The sequence below is a fragment of the Ceratotherium simum genome, chromosome 21 (assembly GCF_057802395.1).
Source record: "Ceratotherium simum simum isolate JZ-2026a chromosome 21, ASM5780239v1, whole genome shotgun sequence".
In the NCBI taxonomy this organism is placed as follows: Eukaryota; Metazoa; Chordata; class Mammalia; order Perissodactyla; family Rhinocerotidae; genus Ceratotherium; species Ceratotherium simum.
In genome coordinates this window covers 17468247-17486817 of record NC_141920.1, presented here as the reverse complement: position 1 = coordinate 17486817, position 18571 = coordinate 17468247, and the positions used below count along the sequence as shown (strand labels likewise).

Here is an 18571-nt window from a genome sequence, read left to right as displayed (position 1 = left end):
CTTGATATTCACCTCGAAACTCTGTCCCTTCCCCACCTCCCTTCCTTACCCTCCTACTGGTGTTTCCCAGGATCGCCTCCCAAGTAAACTTCATGTACTGGAATCCTTGTCTCAGGGCCTGCTTCTAGGGCAACTGAACCAAGATACGTGTATGTCCCTCCTTCCCCTACCCCCTTCTCTGTGGAAACATGGAGTGTCCCACACACAGTTGGAAGTCTGAGCATGCCCTTGAAGGAGAGACCCCTGACTCCAGCACTCTCCTGGGACGGAAGTCAGTAGGAGGGTAATTGTCAGCCAGCGCTGGGAGGCCTGGATCTGAAATAGACTCAGCTGTGTGTCTGTAATCTCTGCACCTTGAGTTGAAAAATAATTGGCAGACACCTTTCCTGGCCATTAATTCTTTACAGCCAACATTGAGCCCTTGGGGCAAAAACTGATTGTCTGCAGTTACTGCCAGCCTGGCCCTGAATTCAGAACAGGAAGCATGACTCTCCCTTCATCCTCTTAGAGACAACCACTCCTCTCTCCTAGTGCCATCCCCCTCCCACCCTCAGTAGCCAAGATGGGCCAGAGAAGGCTGTTTGCACAGACTGGAGGAGACGAGAAATGGTCCTCAGTCCAGAGGGACTGAGGCTTGAGGGCCATGGATTAAAAATCATGGAAGGTGGAGACTTGATTCGTGCTTTCTTTTTAGAAAATATTTTTTCAGCATCCACACTTCTTCCCATGATCTCCATTAACACTTGCAACAACCTTACACAGTAAGTATTATTATTATGATGCCCATTTTACAGGTGAAGAGGCTCAGAGACAGAAGTGTCTTAGCTTAGGTGACAAAGAGTCTCTCCCTGACCAAATGTTAGTCAGGCTTCTCTGAACCCTCTCCCAACTAGGCCCTGACATTCGGGCTTCCATGTGTGTCTCTGCTGATACATACGATTGTAGCAAGAATCCCACTAGGTTGGTTTACCAGAATCCCCACCCTTGATATCTGATCATCTTCAACATCTGATCATGTTCCATCATCCCCCAGGTGATGTCTAATCGCCCTGACCTGCTTTCAGCGAGGATCCTGTTAGGTTGATTTAAGCAGAATCCCCTCTTGCCACCAATATTTCCTCTTAGTAAATTTCCATCCACTGACCATCCACCCACCCACCCCGCCCCCGCTCTTTAGCTATAAATTACCACTTTTCCTTGTTGTATTCAGAGTTGAGCTCAATCTCTCTCCCCTCCTGCAAAACCCCATTGCAGTCGTCCTATACCTGTCTCCATAGGTCCCCTGGATAAAGTCTGCCTCACCACACTTTTTTTTTTTTTTTTTTTTTTGCTGAGGAAGATTGGACCTGAGCTAACATCTGTGCCCATCCTCCTCTATTTTGTATGTGGGATGCCACCACAGCATGGCTTGATGAGCGATGCATAGGTCCATGCCCAGGATCTGAACCTGCGAACCCTGGGCCACTGAAGCAGAGCACGCGAACCCAACCACTATGCCACGGGGCCAGCCCTGCCTTACCATTTTTTAATGAGTGTCATGAATAATTTTTTCTTCAACACAGGTTACGTGGAGAATAAGGTGATTTGGACCCAGGTCTGTTTGACTCCAAAAGCCATTCTCTTCCCTATCTCATGTTGTTTTTCTTCCCTCAGTAAACATTTCCTGAATAACTACTACATGCCAAGCCCTCTACCAAGCCCAAATGAGGACACAAGGATGCGTAAGAAACATTTCTTCCTTCTAAGAGGGAGAAATAAAACCCTCCCCATTCTGCCCATTCTCTACCCCAGGGGTCAGTACCTGTTTTTATAATATTTACATATAGCCTGCGGGGGCTTCAGGACTACAAGGGCAGATGTGAGTAGGTGCAACAGAGACCATCTGGCCCACAAAGTGAAAGTATTGACTGCCTGGCCCTTTGCAGAAGAAGTTTGCCAACCCCTGGTCTGCACCACGCCAGACACTGAAGATGCACCATCTTAGTTACTTCTCAACTCAACTCTGTGAGGCTCATCCTATGATTACATCCATTTTACAGCTGAGGAATGAGGCTCAGAAGCATGAGACAACTCAGCACACTGCTGTAAAGGTGTGAAGTTGGATAATGCCAAAGCCCTCCACCCTCCCCTGCAAGATGCCCCTCCACAGCACCAAGTCCCATCCAAAATGTTGGTGGCCAAAGTTTTGAAACATTGACATTCACATGTGAAACAGCCCACAACCCTCACCAGGAGTGGGCCACTGGGCCACCAGACATCTGGCAGGCTGGTCTCAGAGCTGAAGCCAGTCTGGTCCCCAACTCCATCGGGGTGTTTTTCTCCAGCAGGCGTCAAAAGGCCTTTCATGTGGTAGACGGGCATTCACATGCTAATCTGCAATCTGAGGAAGGGTAATTATTTTCTGTTAGTTTTCTAACTGGACCTGTGTGGGAAGGGCGGAGTGACAGACAACCACAGGGGTTGGCCTGTCAAGGAGGAGCTGGTGAAGGCAGGGCAGATGACAGAGGGTGCCAGCTGGAGTGCGCTGCCTGACAAAAGTGGCCCAGGTCGGTTCACAAGAAGCCAGACATCCATACATTCTGATCAGGGAAGGATGCCATGAAAACAGAATTGCGGGGGGAGACGAGTCGAGGTGCCTGTGGCAGACGCTGAGCTGCTTGCGTTGCCTCAATGCTCACCTCCAACAGTCCAAGTCAGCTGGCTGCAACACCTGCTCCTCTCCGCCCCAGGGCTTCATTTCTGACTATGGGAGACACTCGGCCACCCAGGGGAGCTGGAAGTGCCAGAGTGAATGCTCCTGAAAGCAGCGCTCAACCAACACCGCTGGCCAGTTGATGTACAAATACCCCAGCTTCCTCACCCCTCGGTTGGGAAAAGGCCATTCTCTTCACTGCGTCTGCCATGTGCTCTGCACTGGCTCCCAGAGTCCCCAGAGGAATTAAGCTTCAGTTGCCCACCGTTGTCATCAACCCAATAACGCACCCTTCACTGGCTTTCTTCCCTTCCCTGTCCCTCACCTTCTCTCTCCTAATGCTGTTTCCTGGGATCAGCTCCCAAATAAACTACTTGCACTTGTATCTCGTCTCAGAGCCTGCTTAAGGAATCCAAACTAAGGCAAGCACCGAGAGCTCCACACGCCATCTCACCTGATCTCCACCACAGCCCTGGGAGCTGGGATCATCTCCATTTTTCAGAGGTGGAGACTGAGGAGCTCACACAGCTTAAGCAACCAGAATCCCAGCCTGTCAAGGATTAGCAAGGGCCAGGTGCTCAGGACAGTTTCCTGGGGGTAGGGGATTTGACCCTGTCTTCTTGAGCACAGAGTGAAACTGTCCCAGACCCAGGCTGAGCCCCAACCTTACAGCTCGCTCTGCTCCATCTCCAGCTCCCACCTCCCAAGCGGCCATTCCTTGGGAATCCTCCATCAGTGAAGACAGCCAGAATGGGACCAGAGGCTGCTTCTAGAATCGGCCTGTCATAAAGATGGATAACTAAGCGTTCTTAGCTTGTAACAAGTCCATAAAAATGATCTTCATGGCTACATTGAGGGAAAAAAATGGCATAGATGAAATTCACATTTATTAAATAATAACCAACATTTAATGCCTACTATCTCTAGGTGCTGTTCTAAGTGCTTTACCATAATATAACTTTTTAAAATTCTCACACAACTCTTCGCGACAGGTACTATTATTTTCTCTATTTTACAGACAAGAAAACTGAGGCACAGAGAGGTTGCCAAATTTGTCCCAGGTCACACAGCTAGCAGAAGATAGAGCTGGAAACAGAACCCAAGCAATCTGGCTCTGGAGATATGCTCTTAATCTTTGTTAAAAGATAAACTGAGGCATACTAAAAATCTTCAGAGTTTATTTGAGCAAAAATTGATTCAAGTTGGGTAGTGACAAACCAGAAGTGGTTAGGGTCACTCCACCAAAAGGGTTAGGGGAGAGATTAGTATAGAGAATCAAAGAAAGGAAATTATTTGATTGGCTATCACGTAAAGCCTAGTTGGCTGTTTGTGATTGGTTCTTCTTAGTGTTTGCCTTATTTAGGAAAGCCTAATTGACAGGGATTGGTTATCCTTAGGTTTTGCTGACTTGAAAATCCTCAAAACGAGTTTATTTGGGTGGGAATAGCCAAAAGAATTGCAGTTTGGGATGTACATGCCATAGCAAATCCAGAAAACAAAGGCGGGAGCTGCTTTTATAGAGAAAAAGGGGGAGTAGGGAGGGGCTCTTCTAAAAGAAAGCCCTCTAGTGGAAAGGAGCAGTTCAGGGCGGCAACAGCTTCTCATTGGCTGAGCTGCAGTGATTCTCATTGGCTGAGCTGCGGTGATTCTCATTGGCTGGGCTGTTGCCAGGTCGGGAGAGAAATCTTCCTTGAGTAGTAAAAGTTTTACTTCCCGTCCAAGCTGTTAGTCTCTTCCTGGTTGATGTAATTGATGATGTGTGATAGGGCATGAGAGCTCCCCCTACAGGCCTTCCCAACTCCAATTTAGCTAAGATTTCTTCTATTAATTTCCACAGTTTTAATTTCTTAACCTTGAGGCATTTACAGGCTCTGGTTTTGGTTTGCTCACATAGGCCACCATAGCATTAGAGCCACTTCAGTCTAACGACCTCCTTGTTGAATTAATTTAACACCCTCTTTGCTGCACTCGGCCTGGAGCAGAAAGTGAGTTCTCCTAGTGGACCATTAGAGTGAGACACTGCAGGTGACAGCACCGGCTTCAGGGCTGGAGGGCCCAGTTTTCATTTTTGGTCAGAGGATTAGGAAGCTCAGCTATGGGGGCAATGGAGGAGAGGCTTAACCAAGGCTCTCTGGGAACAAAACAGATGGCCCAAACCACCTGATGGTCCTGGTTTCTGTTGGTGTTTTTAAAATCATTTTTATTAGTATAATTTACATACAGTAAAATTCACCTATTTTAAATACTCAGTTCAATGATTTTGGGTAAATGTATACATTTGTGTAAACACCACCACAACCACGATGTGGAACATTTCCCTCACTCCAAAAGGTTCCTTCCCACTTCTTTGTAGTCAATCCTCTCCTCCAATTACCAGCCCCTGCAACCACTAATCTGTTTTCTGTTCCTTTAGTTCTGTCTTTTCTAGAACATCATATAAACGGACTCACATTGCATGTAGCTTTTTGGGTCAGGCTCCTTCCACTTAGCATAACGTATTTGAGATTCATCCATATTGTTGCACGTTGTTCCTTTTTATTGCTGAGCAGTATTCCATTTTTTGAATATGGCACCTTGTGCTTATCCATTCACCTGTGATAGACATTTAGGCTATTTCCTGCCTGGGGCTACTATGGAGAGAGCTGCTGTGAACATTCATGTACAAGATTTTCCCGGCTTATGCAAAGTTTTTCACTAATTTATTTTTAATTACCAAGTAATGCACGAATACATTCTTTCTCTTATCAAAACAATACAGATGTTGGGTAAAAAGCAAGACTTCCTTGCACCTTGCACTGGCAATGCTTCCCACACTTTAATAAGCAGACAAATCCTCCCGAGAATCTGGTTAAAATGCCCGTTATGATTCAGTAGGTGTGGGGTGGAGCCTGAAATTCTGCATGTCTGACCAGCTCTCAGGGGATGCTGATGGGGAGAAGGGGTCCCCAGACCACGCTTTGAGTCGTGGGGCCCCAGGCCAGTATTTCTCAAAGCATGGTCACCTGACCCTCTGCCTCACAGTCACACAGAAGGATGTTGAAAATGCAGATTCACAGGCCCTGCCACACACCCAGTGACTCCAACTCTGAGGGATGGGAGCCCACATATCTTCATGTTTAAATGGTTCTCACCAATGTCTGCGGACCACTGCTGTGGGATTACAATTTTTGGAGGGACTGACTGGGTCTGTCCTGTTTCTGGTTACGGCCCCTGAGCCTAGCACAGTGCCTGGGCCATGCCAGGTCCCTAAAAAAAGACTTATTTCCCTCACTCTGCTAGGAGGCGGGTTCTGCACCCTGGGCACAGCCCTGGATGCTCCCTGGCATGCTGCAGTTCTGCTTGGCTTCTCTGCCCTGCGACATTAGAGGGCCACCATTTGATGCAGCTTTTGCTGCCGGAATAAGAGCTGTAGTGACAAACACGAGCACTTACAAGGTGTTGAGGAATATGCTTCAGCCTAAATTTGTCCAGATAACAGCATATGGAGCTAATAATGGGTAAAATGTCTGCAAGCCACAGCTCGGTGCCAGGTGGAAGAACAGACAGCCACATGCACCAGCTCAGGGGAACATCTGGGAGGGGACCCAGCGTGGCCTCTCATGGGACCCAGACAGGTTTGGAGACCACAGTACTCACTGAAGCATGCTGTGGGTTCCACTGTAATTGTCTTCAGATTTTCCCCGTGGCCTCATGCTCTTCACCTGACACGGGGCCAACCAGGATTTTCCTCATCAGCACTTCTGTCTCCAGGCTGCCCCAGGAATTGGAGCAATGATCCTGAGCCGACCTGCCAATAACACTGGATTTCCATTCTGCTGCCTAGCCTGCTTCCATCTCAAGACAAACATCGTTTGCCACAGTGGGCTGGCTATTCCAGGGGCTTCTCCATCCCAGTTTGGTTCCACGCAGCAGGAGAGGTAGGGCTAAGCGAGGAATTAGACAGCAGCCACCACCATCTACGCCAACAGCAGCCACAGCTCTTAACTGGCCCGGAGAACAGTGGGGCCGCAGAGGCAAAGGGTGTGTCCAGACAGGTCCAGGGGGCGGGAGCAGCTCTGAGGGCCACACCTGAAGAGGGCCACAGAGGAGTCTGAGCACTTGAGTGGGCAGCAGCCAGGAGGATGAACGCACTTGAAAGCAGGCTGCTGGAGGGAGGTTTGGGGGACTGTGGACATTTAGCCAGAAGAGAGGACAGGAACAGAGGGTCCGAGCGGCCGCCAAACATCTGAAAGACCTGCGTGTGGGAAACAGATGCAGTTATTTGAACAGCCTCAGGCGCACAACCAGGACCAGTGGGTAGACAATTCGAGGCAGCAATTTTTTACTTTGTATAAAGAATTTACTCACAGTGAGATGTCCAAGAATGGACTTGGCTGCCTGATTAGGCAGTGAACTCTCCATCAGGGGGAGGTGTTCAAGTAAGGGCCAGAAAACCTCTAAGTGAATAAGGTCTTGACAGTCGGAAGATTTGGATTCAGGGACCTTCATAGACCTTCTGTTTCTGAGCTTTACTGAGGCAAGGATGAGGCAGCCGGTGGAATTTAGCGACCGCTGTAAGCACACTAATAGCCACCAGGTGGCAACAGAGCCACATCTTCCCAGCCACGGAGCAGTTCTCAGCCTACAGAAACCTAATTGGAAACCAAAACCAAAACCAAAAAAAAAACTCCATAAACAACTGATTCAGACAAATTGACATGCGTGGGCAAAGACTGTGAATCAAGTCCCCAGTAGAGCTTTAGTCTCCAGCACGACCCAGTGGGCTCCCGGTCAAGTAAGTTATAATTTTCTTGAAGAGAGATTTATTACCCTTTTTAACTTTCAATTGAAGCACAACAAACACACAGCAAAGTGCACAAATCAGAAGTTTACAGCTCAATGAGTTCTCACAAACAGAGCACACCTGTGTAACTAGCACCCAGCTCAAGAAACAAAACATGACCAGGTCCCCAGAAGCCCCCTTTCTAGTCACTCCACCCCCAATCCTGACTTCTAACACCAGAGACCATTTCTGCTTGTTTTCAGTTTTACATACATGGAGTCACACAGTATGGATTCCTTTGTGTCTGGCCTGGATGGTTACATTGTTGTGAGATCACTGATTTTGCTGTGTATTGTTGTAGTTCACTCTCCTTGCTGTGTAGTATTGTGTGGTATGAATGAACCACAACCGATGTGTCCATTCTCCTGTGCCGAGCATCTGAGTGGCTTCCAGTTTGGGGGCTACTACACATAATGCTGCTGTGAATTTCTAGTACATGTCTGTTGGGTGTGGAATTGCTGGGTCATAGGGGTGGACGCTAGCAGCTTTTATCTTTAGCAGACAGCTTTAGTAGACACTGCCACACAGTTTTCCAAAGTGACTGTGTCAATTTACACTCCCATGGACAATGTAGGAGAATTCTGGTGGCTCCATAGCCACACCAGAATCCTCTGTCTAGGTAAGTTTTGGTGGAAGAAGTGCGGGAACCAGAGTGAGCATCCCCAGACCCCTCTGAGCCCTCAGAGGGTCTGAGTGTCTAGGCAGCACCCATGGGTGGGCACGAGCCAGAAGGAGGAAGATTCCATCCCACCAGCACATCCTCATGAGCCCTTCAGCACATTGCTATCTGCTGGATGGCGATCGTCACCTCTCGTGCTCTGAACAATTACCAGATGGTGCTGCCCTCACTCAGCGCTTACTGTGCGCCTGGCAGTTTCCTAGGTGCTAGGGATATAAGAGACAGACCACATCCCTGCTCTAATGAAGCTAGTACTCTAGTGGGGGTGGGGGAGACAGTATATAAATATTTAATGTCAAGTGATGCAAGTTCTATAAAGAAAAATAAAACAGGATAAGATACAGAGGCAGGAAGGGATGCTACTTCAAAACAGGTGGTTACAATGAGAGCTCACCTTACACCTGTTAGGATGGCTATTATCCCAAACACAATTATCCCAAACACAAAAGACAATGAGTGTTGGTGAGGTTGTGGAGAAAAGGAAACCCTTGGGCATTGCTGGTGGGAATGTAAATTGGTGCAGCCACTATGGAAACCAGTACGGAGGTTCCTCAAGAAATTAAGAATAGAACTACTGGGCTGGCCCTGTGGCTTAGCGGCTGGGTGCTTGCGCTCCGCTGCTGGCGGCCCGGGTTCGGATCCCCGGTGCGCACAGACGCACCGCTTCTCCAGCCATGCTGAGGCCGCGTCCCACATACAGCAACTAGAAGGATGTGCAGCTATGACAGACAACTATCTACTGGGGCTTTGGGGGAAAAATAGATAAACAAAATCTTTAAAAAAAAAGAATAGAACTACCATATGACCCAGCAATCCCACTTCTGGGTATAAATCCAAAGGAAATGAAAGCACTATCCCAAAGAGATATCTGTACTCCTATGTTCATTGCAGCATTATTCACAATAGCCAAGACATGGAAATAACTTGTGTCCATCAGTGGAAGAATGGATAAAGAAAATGTGGTATATGTAGACAATGGAATATTATTCAGCCATAAAAAAGAAAGAAATCCTGCCTTTTGCAACAACACGGTTGGACCCTGACGGCATTAGGCAAATGAAATAAGTCAGACAGAGAAAGACAAATACCATATGTTCTCACTTATATACAGAATCTAAAAAAGCTGAACTCACAGAAACAGAGTAGAATGGTGGTTGCCAGAGTATAGGGAGTGGGGGAAATGGCGAGATGTTGGTCAAAGGGTACAAACTCCCAGCTATAAGATGAATAAGTTCTGGGGATCTAATGTACAGCATGGTGACTATAATTAACAATACTGTATTAACAACTTGAAAGTTGTTAAGAGAGTAGATCTTAAATGTTATCACCACACACACACAAAAAAAGGTTATTATGTGACGGGATGGAAGTGTTAACTAACATTGCGGTAATCATTTTGCCTTATATATGTGTTATCTAATCATCACATTGTACACCTTAAACTTACATATGTAATATGTCAATAATATCTTAAAACTAGGAAAAAATAAAACGAGTGGTTAAAGGAGTAATAAGGTGATTTTGAGCAGAAACCAGAAGTGAGGGAACAGACCACAGGAAAAGAGAGCTCCAGATACAGGGAGCTGTTCAGTGCAAAGGCCCTGCGGTGGGTGTGTGCTTGGCACATTCAAGGCACAGTAAGAAGCGAGCGGGAGAAGGAGGGGTGAGGAATACAGGAGAGAGTTGGCAGGGACATGATTGTGTAGCACCTACCCCCACTGATGTTCAAAGACAACCACAAACCCAACCCAACACACACACATACACAGTCATGTGCTGCATAACAACATTTAGGTCAATGACAGACCACGTATATGACGGTGGCCCCATAAGATTAGCACCATATAGCCTAGGTGTGTAGTAGGCTACACCACCTAGTTTTGTGTAAGTACAGGCTATGATGTTCGCACAATGACGAAATCGCCTAACAACTCATTCCTCAGAGCGTATCCTCGGCGTTAAGCGACGCATGACTGTACTGTATACTCATATAAAGCACTGGGGCTTGGGAGTTGGGGGTGGCTGTTGTTTACAAAAATGGCATCATGCATATATTAAAACTGGCCTTTCTCACTTAACATACCATAGGCATTTTTACAAGTCAATAACACGGATTAGGGGTAGGCAAACTTTTTCCGCAAAGGGCCGGTTAATAAATGTTTCAGGCTTTGCAGGCTGGACAGTCGCTGTTGCAACTACTCAACACTGCTATTGGGGCTTAAGTGCGGTGGAGACAATATGTAAATGAGTGTGCGTGCGGTGTTTCAATAGAACTTTGTCTACAAAACAGGTGACAGGCCAGATTTGGCCTGGGGCCATAGTTTGCAGACCTGTTGTTGTCAAATAGGTTGGTCCTCTTGTTTGTCAAATAGATTTCTAGGAGTCAGGTAGCTGGGCCAAAGGCTTGTGAATTTTCTGTTTGTAGATGGACCACTGCCTCCTTGAAACCCTTTCCTCTCTTGGCTTCTTTGACACTGTATGCTCTTAGTTTCTTTCCCTACCTCTTCCACCACTCCTTCCCAGTCTCCTTTCCTGTTAAATTTCAGAGTCCCTGTGGTAGGTAGAATAATGCCTCCTCCCAAAGATGTCCATGTCCATGTCCTAATCCCCAGAATCAGTTAAGGGGCAAAAAGGACTTTGCAGATGTGATTACATCAGGATCTTGAGATGGGGACATTATCCTGGATTGTCTAGGTGGGCCCAATGTAATCACAAGGGCCCTTATAAGAGGGAGGCAGGAGACTCAGCATCAGAGAAGGAGATGTGACAATGGAAGCAGGGGTCAGGGTCAGAGTGATAGGATGTAACAAGGTCTCAACCAAAGTTAACGGCTTTGAAGACGGAGGAAAGAACCACAGCCAAAGAATGCAGACAGTCTCTAGAAGCTGGAAAACACAAGGGAACAGATCCTCCTCAGAGCCTCCAGAAGGAGCGCAGCCCTGCTGACACTGATTTTAACCCAGGGAACCATTTCAGATTTCTGACCTCCAGAACTGTAAAATAAAAAATTGGTGTTGCTTTAAGCCACTAAGTTGGCGGTAAATTGTCACAGCAGCCATAAGAATTATATACAGGAATTAATACAGTCCCCCAGAGTGTAGTTCTGAACTTTCTTCTGCTCTCCATCTAAATTTACTCTTTTGGGGTTTTCATCCAGTTTGTGACAAACTCACAAATTTATATCTCTGGTCCACTCTGTGCATTTCTTCCACTTGACACTAATAGATTTTATTTGTTCATAGGTTCTTAACCCAAGCATTTTAGCAGGCGTATGCTTGGATACTGTAGGCCCAAATCCATGTACTCAGTAAGAAAAAAAATTGCATACTCACAGTGAATCATACTCTAATCGTTTCCTCGGCATGTTGCTCAGATAATACCAGATATTTAAATAGTTCAGTATATCCCCACTCTTCTTGAGTGTTAAAATCTCATTTTTCTTCCACTTCTGGTTGAAAACTCTGGTTAATCCTTGAATACTTAGAACACAAGTGAAGCCCGTTCTGAGCGTCACACATCCCCTCACTGTCAAAAGCAATACGTCAGGGGGCAATTCTGAGCCTCAGCAGATATTTGTCAACGTGTGAGGACGTTTTTGGTTGTCACAACTGTGGGAGGGGGAGAGCTACTGGCATCTAGTGAGTAGATGCCAACCACGGATGCTGCTAAACATCCTACCATGCACAGGACAGCGCCACAATGAGGCATTATCTGGCCCCAAATGTCAACAATGCTGAGGTTAAGAAACTCTGTCTAGATGACTCCTGAACAGATGTTTTTCAAGAAGCATTTGGATTAGCTCAGCAACGCTGAAGCCAACACCCCAGTTGGAATGTACTTTTAGTGTGATGGCCTCAGAGGATCTGCCAATCATCTGATTCACACTTCTTTCAAACTCTGTCACTCTGTCACTGACAATTTCCACTTCTGAATTCCGTTTCTGGAGCGACTCCTGATATAGTCACTCCACCCCACGTAAACCTACTTGAGTTGCCATATTCTTCCAACATCCATTCAAGATGACAGCTTCTGGAAGGCTAAATTTTTCAGACATAAGACAGCAAAACCTATCAGAATCCAGTTTACACCCCCTTCCAATCACATGGTGCTTGGGAAATTCTTTTGGTTTCCAGCTACCATATGTAAGAATATCCACTGGATTGAAAACCACAACTGTGCGCTCTGGAGCATCCTTTACAATTTGAGTAATTACAAATTCGAAGTTATTAACTCTCATCTGGATCAGACTGAAGCAACTCTCCCTCTCTTGCTGACAGACTCCTGCAGTTACCTCCACAATTTTAGAATGAGCAGTGGGGTGATCTTTCTCTGCCACAACTGTAGATGTCTAAAGAAATGAGCTATCATGCTGTACACCCATCATTTCTCCTTGGAGTTGTTCTTCCAAAATATCACCAGAGGTCATTTAGATCATCAGCACGACTCCACAGAATTCTGATGGCCCAACGCTCCCTTCAATAACGATATTTGAGACCGTTTACTCTTCAGTAGTCGATGCCATTGGGCTTTTTCGTTAAGAGTAACCGTTGTTGGGCTCTGGGGAAAGAGAGGTGAGAGGGAGTGAAGGACCATGTCAGTTGCATCTTTCTCTTTGGGCAAATGAATTGCAAGGAGAGAGGAGGCAACACCCCACTCCCTACAAGCATTCGTTAATAAGCACCACCCCGTTACCCTCCCAAAGGTAATGTTCAGTCCCACCAACACTGTATGGGTGCCATTTCTTGGTTCACCTCTTGCCAATAATGAATTTTAACAAATTTTAAAACATTTACAACTTGATGAGTAAAATAATGTTACCACATTGTTGAATTCCCCTTTCCCTCGTTACTATATTTCACGATTTTTTTTAAAAGATCCACCAATATATTTTATTTATCTAGCTTTAAGCACAGACAGTATAACTTCTACCACTAGATGCCAGTATTAACACTCCCCCTCCCTCAGTCGTGACAACCAACAAGCCTCCAGACTTTGCCAAATGTCCTCTTGGGGGCAAAATCGCCCCCCTTCAACCAGAAGCTGAAGAATATCAAGGCTGCGCAACTCAAGAGCCGGAATACGTATATGGAGATACTTCAACAGCCAGTATTACCTCTGTGACACTCCTTCCTCTCTCAGGTTCTGGGACACCGTGCTCCCCCGGTCTTTTCCTCACCTCTCCTTTTCTGTACTTAAGTTTCAGAGTACTCCAGGGTCTTCTCCTCTCCACTTAAACTTACTCCTTTGGGGTTTTCATCTAGTCCTCCAGCTTTAAATGGCTCTCTAGTGAGAAAATAAAAAATGTATACTCCTGCCACATAGATAAGGTGCTTTCCAAACCAATGGGGGAAGGGATGGAGTTCAGACAACGGACTCGCCATATGGGGGAGAGAGAAAGCGCACCTCTGTAGGGGGGCTGCCAGGTCTTGCTCAACTTTCTTGGGCCAGAGGCCGCGGCCGCGTTTCCTTTGTGAGCGCCCACAGGGAGCGTGGGAGTGCCATGCACGCCCCAGTCTACAGGTGATCCCAGCTGCCAGCGCTCCACAGCAGACCCACGGAGCGAGAGCGGCACGTGCAGGGAGGCGGTGCAGGCTGACGCCGGCCGCGAGACCGCGAGGGAGAAAAGCCGGCAGGGCTGTGCGCTCGCAGCGCGACGCCGCCGGGTCACCACCTCGGAGCGCAAACCTCGCACTCCGTGAAATGGGCTGATCAACTGTGTCCGAGAGCGCGCTCCCCTCCAGGCTGAACGCGAGCCGATAGGTGGAGGAAATTCGCAGTTTCCTTTTAAGAGACCAATCAGAGACCACGGAGATCTATTGCGACAACCTCAAGAACCAATGAAAAGCGGGGATTTTCCTAGCCGGCCCCCGAGGCGCCAGTCCCGGAGAGATCAAGCACAGGAAGTTTCCTAGAAGGTACAAATTAGACGACAAGCCCGCAGAGGGACGACGGGATACTCCGTTGTCAAAGATGGGTGGAGAAAATTCTCTGAGCGAGTAAGACCGCACCGCCGCGAAGCCTCGCGGGCGGTGCACCCGCAAGTCAACCTCGAGCCCAGGGCTCTGGCGGGGGAGGCTGCGTGCTGCGCGCTGACGTCACGCGCCAGCCCCGCCCCCGGCCGCCCGCCCTTATAGCGTAGCCCTGGCGCGCGCGCACCATTGTGTGGCTGGACTCGGCCGCCGCTGCGGTGTGAGGCGCGTGTTCGGGCTCTCGCCGTCCCCGCACCCGCACCGCGGCTTCTGCCCTGTGGCCAGCTGTTCGACAGCCAGCCTTCGGGCCCCCCGCCCGCCTCGGACATGCCGCGCGTCTACATAGGACGCCTTAGCTACAACGTCCGGGAGAAGGACATCCAGCGCTTTTTCAGTGGCTATGGCCGCCTCCTCGAAATAGACCTCAAAAATGGGTGAGTCGGGCTTGGGCGCCCGCGTCTGTCTGCAGCGCCCTGGGCCTGGCGGCGGCGGGACCCGCCAGAGGGAAGAGGCGGCCAAGGCCGCGTCGCCGCGTGGCAGGGCCTCCAAGATGGCGGCGGCGTGGGCCCGCGGGAGCGCGCGGGGGCGGCGGGAGCGCGCGCGTGCGCGCCGCCGGGCTAACGACGCGCCTCCCCCAGGTACGGCTTCGTGGAGTTCGAGGACTCCCGCGACGCCGACGACGCCGTTTACGAGCTGAACGGCAAGGAGCTCTGCGGCGAGCGCGTAATCGTGGAGCACGCCCGCGGCCCGCGCCGCGACCGCGACGGCTACAGCTACGGAAGCCGCAGTGAGTCCTGCCCCCGCGCGCTCCGCGTCCTTGGGACCCTGCGGGGCGGGCGCAGGCGCGGGGTGGGGCCTCCCAGCCCGGGCAGGCGCGGGGGCCGGGTCGTTTGACGCGGGTGGTCCGGGCTCCGCTGCCCTCACGCCTGCCCGGGGCAGCCACGGGACGCCGGAGCGCGGGGATTGGGTCGTGGGTTTTGCCTAGCCAGGGTTTGGGTGTTTGGGGGGCTTTGTGCTAAGTCGGGAGGGGGTGGTTTCTGCTGGGCCCCTGTCAGCACTGTCGTGGCCCCAGCCCACGGGGGAAGTGAGGGGTGGCTGTATTTGTTGTATCTCCCTTGCTTACCTGACAGTGCATTAGCTGGAAATATGAATGTGTTAGCGTAGAAGTTTGGGGGCAGGCGGGGTGGGGGTGGAGGTGGAGGCGGGGCGGGGGCGGGGAAAGGGGAGGAGTTTTTAAGTATGGGGCTTAGAGTTATTAAAATTGACGGGGGCCAAAGAAAATACTATTTTGAAGTACTGTGGTCTTGAACCACAAAGTAATATTCATAAGCTTTATGCTGTATTTGAACTAGTTGGGGCATGTTTTTGGGAGGAGGTGGGGGGACTTTTGGTTATGTTAAATGTTTGATGTTGAAATTGTTGCATGTTGAATTCAAACTTTTTAACAAGTCCTTGATGTTTCAATTTGAAAGTGACCAATGGGGCTGAGGCTGTGTCCACTGAGGCTAAGATGACTGCCTTTCCTGATTGGCCTTGGCTTTTCCATACATTGTGTGACCCTTGCCCTATGACCCTTTGGCTGACCTTACCGGAAGCCATGACGACAGCAGCCTTTTGCCATTAGACGCAGGGTGATGGTGAGGATTCCAAGGGTTAGACAAAACTGGTTAATCTGAACTAGGTGACTGTTACCTTGCGTGTTTTGTGGCCAAACCACCACCAAAAACCTCACACTGTGATGTAAGTACTTAGTGTAACTAGTAAACATTTTTGTAAAATGTAGAAATGCATGTAATCAGTTAAGTTTTATATTTTACAATGTTCTGTAAAATAAAACTTAGCGAGGTAAATTGAATAAAGGAGCAGTCACTCTCTAACAGATTGTAGGAGAAGTTTAGTTGGATTTAGTCTGTTTGACTTGCCCTTAATTTAATTTATGGCAAATCACAACTGTATCGGAGGTTTAGCAATATAATAGCAAAGTCCTACTCCAGTAAATAAAAGTTAATATGTTTGTACTAACTTTTCAAAAGCATTATGCATCCCTATCATTACAAAGCATCTAATTGTTCTCTTCGTGTGATAAAGGTGGTGGAGGGGGATACAGCAGTCGGAGAACCTCTGGCAGAGACAAATATGGACCACCTGTTCGTACAGAATTCAGACTTATTGTAGAAAATCTTTCCAGTCGTTGCAGTTGGCAAGATTTAAAGGTATGTGCTATAATTCAAGATAAAAATGATGTGACTAATGTATAAAAGGTAGGCTCCTATTTGCTTTTTTATTTCTGAGAGTCAGGTACTGCATGTAGATCTTCTGTCTTTAGGTTTCTGGGTCTCATCCATCTTGTTGCTCTTTTAGGATTTCATGAGGCAAGCAGGTGAAGTAACCTATGCGGATGCTCACAAAGAACGCACAAATGAAGGTGTGATTGAGTTTCGGTCCTACTCGGACATGAAGCGTGCTCTGGATAAACTGGATGGTACAGAAATAAACGGCAGAAATATTAGGCTCATTGAAGATAAACCACGAACAAGCCATAGGCGGTCTTACTCTGGAAGCAGATCAAGGTAACTTGTTGAAGGATATGGAGTGGGGAGAAACAGAATATTTGCCAAGAACAAAGAAAAAATCAAAGGGCAATATTTCAATTAATGCTTAAGTGAAATTAGGTCAGTTCTTATGTTTTTGGTTGTGTCTGACTGGGTTCTTTTCCAGATGTTTTGATAGTGGGTTTAATTTGTAGTAAGTGATTACGTTTTTTGTTGGTTTGTCTATTGTTTTTCATAAGTTCTACAAACATTCACATTGAGATGTATTGAGATTGAAATTTTATCATTTCTTGTCATAGGTCACGGTCTAGAAGAAGGTCACGAAGTAGGAGTCGCAGAAGCAGCCGCAGTAGATCTCGAAGTATTTCGAAAAGTCGCTCCCGGTAAATAATGTGCTGTAGATGTTTTTCTGAATGTTACTATACTTGTTTATGTAATATTTGTGTGTTCTAGCAAGGTATTGAAAAAAATTTGGTTTTTCTTGTCCAGATCCAGGTCTCGGAGCAAAGGTCGATCACGTTCTCGATCAAAAGGCAGGAAATCTAGATCAAAAAGCAAATCTAAGCCAAAGTCTGGGGGCTCCCGTTCGCGCTCTCGGAGCAGATCTAAAGATGAGTATGAGAAATCTCGAAGCAGGTCTCATTCTCGATCTCGTTCCCCCAAAGAAAATGGAAAAGGTGATATAAAGTCAAAATCTAGATCAAGGAGCCAGTCTCGTTCCAATTCACCCCTCCCTGCTCCACCCTCAAAGGCTCGTTCTGTGTCCCCTCCACCAAAAAGAGCTTCAAGATCCCGTTCTAGATCTCGTTCAAAGTCAAGGTCACGGTCCAGATCAAGTTCCAGAGATTAACCCAGAACTCTGTTCTTTGCACACTATTACAGAACACTTTCCTACTTGCTTAGGCAGTTACTGTTCCGTGTTTGTATTTGGCCTCTTCTACAAGAGGAATCTTCTGAAAATAGGGGCACACAGAAATTTAATTTGAGGCCAAATTTGATGAAAAAAGATGAGGTTCTAAAGAAATGGTGGCATGAAGTCAAAGACCCTCTCCCTTCTTTGTAGAATTAAGATAACTTTGATTTTATAGCTTTTGAGCTAAAATAACTTTTGTAAAGATTAAGCTCATTTAGATTTTTTTTTAAGTATTTCAGCAGGATCTGCTGCAGGGGTTTTGTTGTTTATTTGTTTATTTGTTTGCTTTTAAATTAACCGTTTCAAGCTTTGAATACTTAAGGCTTTAGAGGGAGAACTTGGTCTTCAATTATGTTGGCTTTTTATAAAGCTTGAGTTATGTAAGATTTCAATAAAAGTTTGCTACCAAGATGATTGCCTTATTGAATAGGTCACTATTAAATTTAAATATTGAAAATTTGTTTTTTGTGGAAACAGTGTAAAAGTCTACTTATGTGTAAAACAAAGCAAGCCTCAGACCAGCAATAAATCAGTCAATTTGGATAACATCATTTTGTGCTGTTAATCAAATTTTCCAAAGTCATATCTGCCCCTTTAACAAGCTAAGTTAAAAATAAAAGGTATTTTCCAGTCAATCTGTTATCCAATTTTGCCTAAATTACTAGATTTTAAATAATGAAACTTTTTTCAAACTTAAATTTGATTGAACTCTTCAAGAAATGGTTCCTAATACTTGGGATCTAGTTTAGCTTGGTAATCCCACTTTCTGGAAGTGGTCAGTGTAATGAGTGTTTTGTTAGAGTATGGTTCAATGGTCTTTAATGTTTGTTATGTAAAAATGGAAGTAGCCTTTCTTTGGTCAGAAATTTAATGTTTTCTTGTTAAAATGGAAAAGCAAATATTGCATTTTCTGCTGGAAGATCATTATATTTAACAGGCACTTA

At 46.9% G+C, this 18571-nt stretch overlaps 1 protein-coding gene and 1 long non-coding RNA gene across 3 annotated transcripts; one reads left to right on the top strand and one right to left on the bottom strand.

Moving 5' to 3' along the window:
• Window positions 1-3853: 3853 nt before the first annotated feature.
• Window positions 3854-14281, bottom strand: LOC147914212 (uncharacterized). 2 transcript variants are annotated; one of them, XR_015555585.1, is made up of 5 exons: window positions 13597-14281; window positions 13307-13476; window positions 11526-12750; window positions 7040-7323; window positions 3854-6926 (listed from the first exon to the last, which is right to left on the bottom strand). It is a non-coding gene; the product is annotated as an uncharacterized LOC147914212 (long non-coding RNA). The 2 variants fall into 2 exon arrangements; XR_015555583.1 differs by having other exon boundaries at window positions 13307-14280.
• A 73-nt stretch (window positions 14282-14354) lies between these two features.
• On the top strand, window positions 14355-18175 carry SRSF6 (serine and arginine rich splicing factor 6). The gene is made up of 6 exons (XM_004430391.3): window positions 14355-14596; window positions 14801-14949; window positions 16251-16375; window positions 16524-16732; window positions 17014-17097; window positions 17204-18175. The coding sequence occupies exons 1-6, from the start codon at window positions 14490-14492 to the stop codon at window positions 17562-17564; spliced, it is 1035 nt and encodes a 344-aa protein (XP_004430448.1). The 5' UTR covers window positions 14355-14489; the 3' UTR covers window positions 17565-18175.
• Window positions 18176-18571: the final 396 nt, after the last annotated feature.

Bases quoted from the DNA above. Each gene is read 5' to 3' on its own strand.
- SRSF6 (XM_004430391.3), top strand. From the start codon at position 14,490: ATGCCGCGCGTCTACATAGGACGCCTTAGCTACAACGTCCGGGAGAAG. The intron at 14,597-14,800 runs GTGAGTCGGGCT...CGCCTCCCCCAG, and splicing joins GAAATAGACCTCAAAAATGG to GTACGGCTTCGTGGAGTTCG. The intron at 16,376-16,523 runs GTATGTGCTATA...TTGCTCTTTTAG, and splicing joins GCAGTTGGCAAGATTTAAAG to GATTTCATGAGGCAAGCAGG.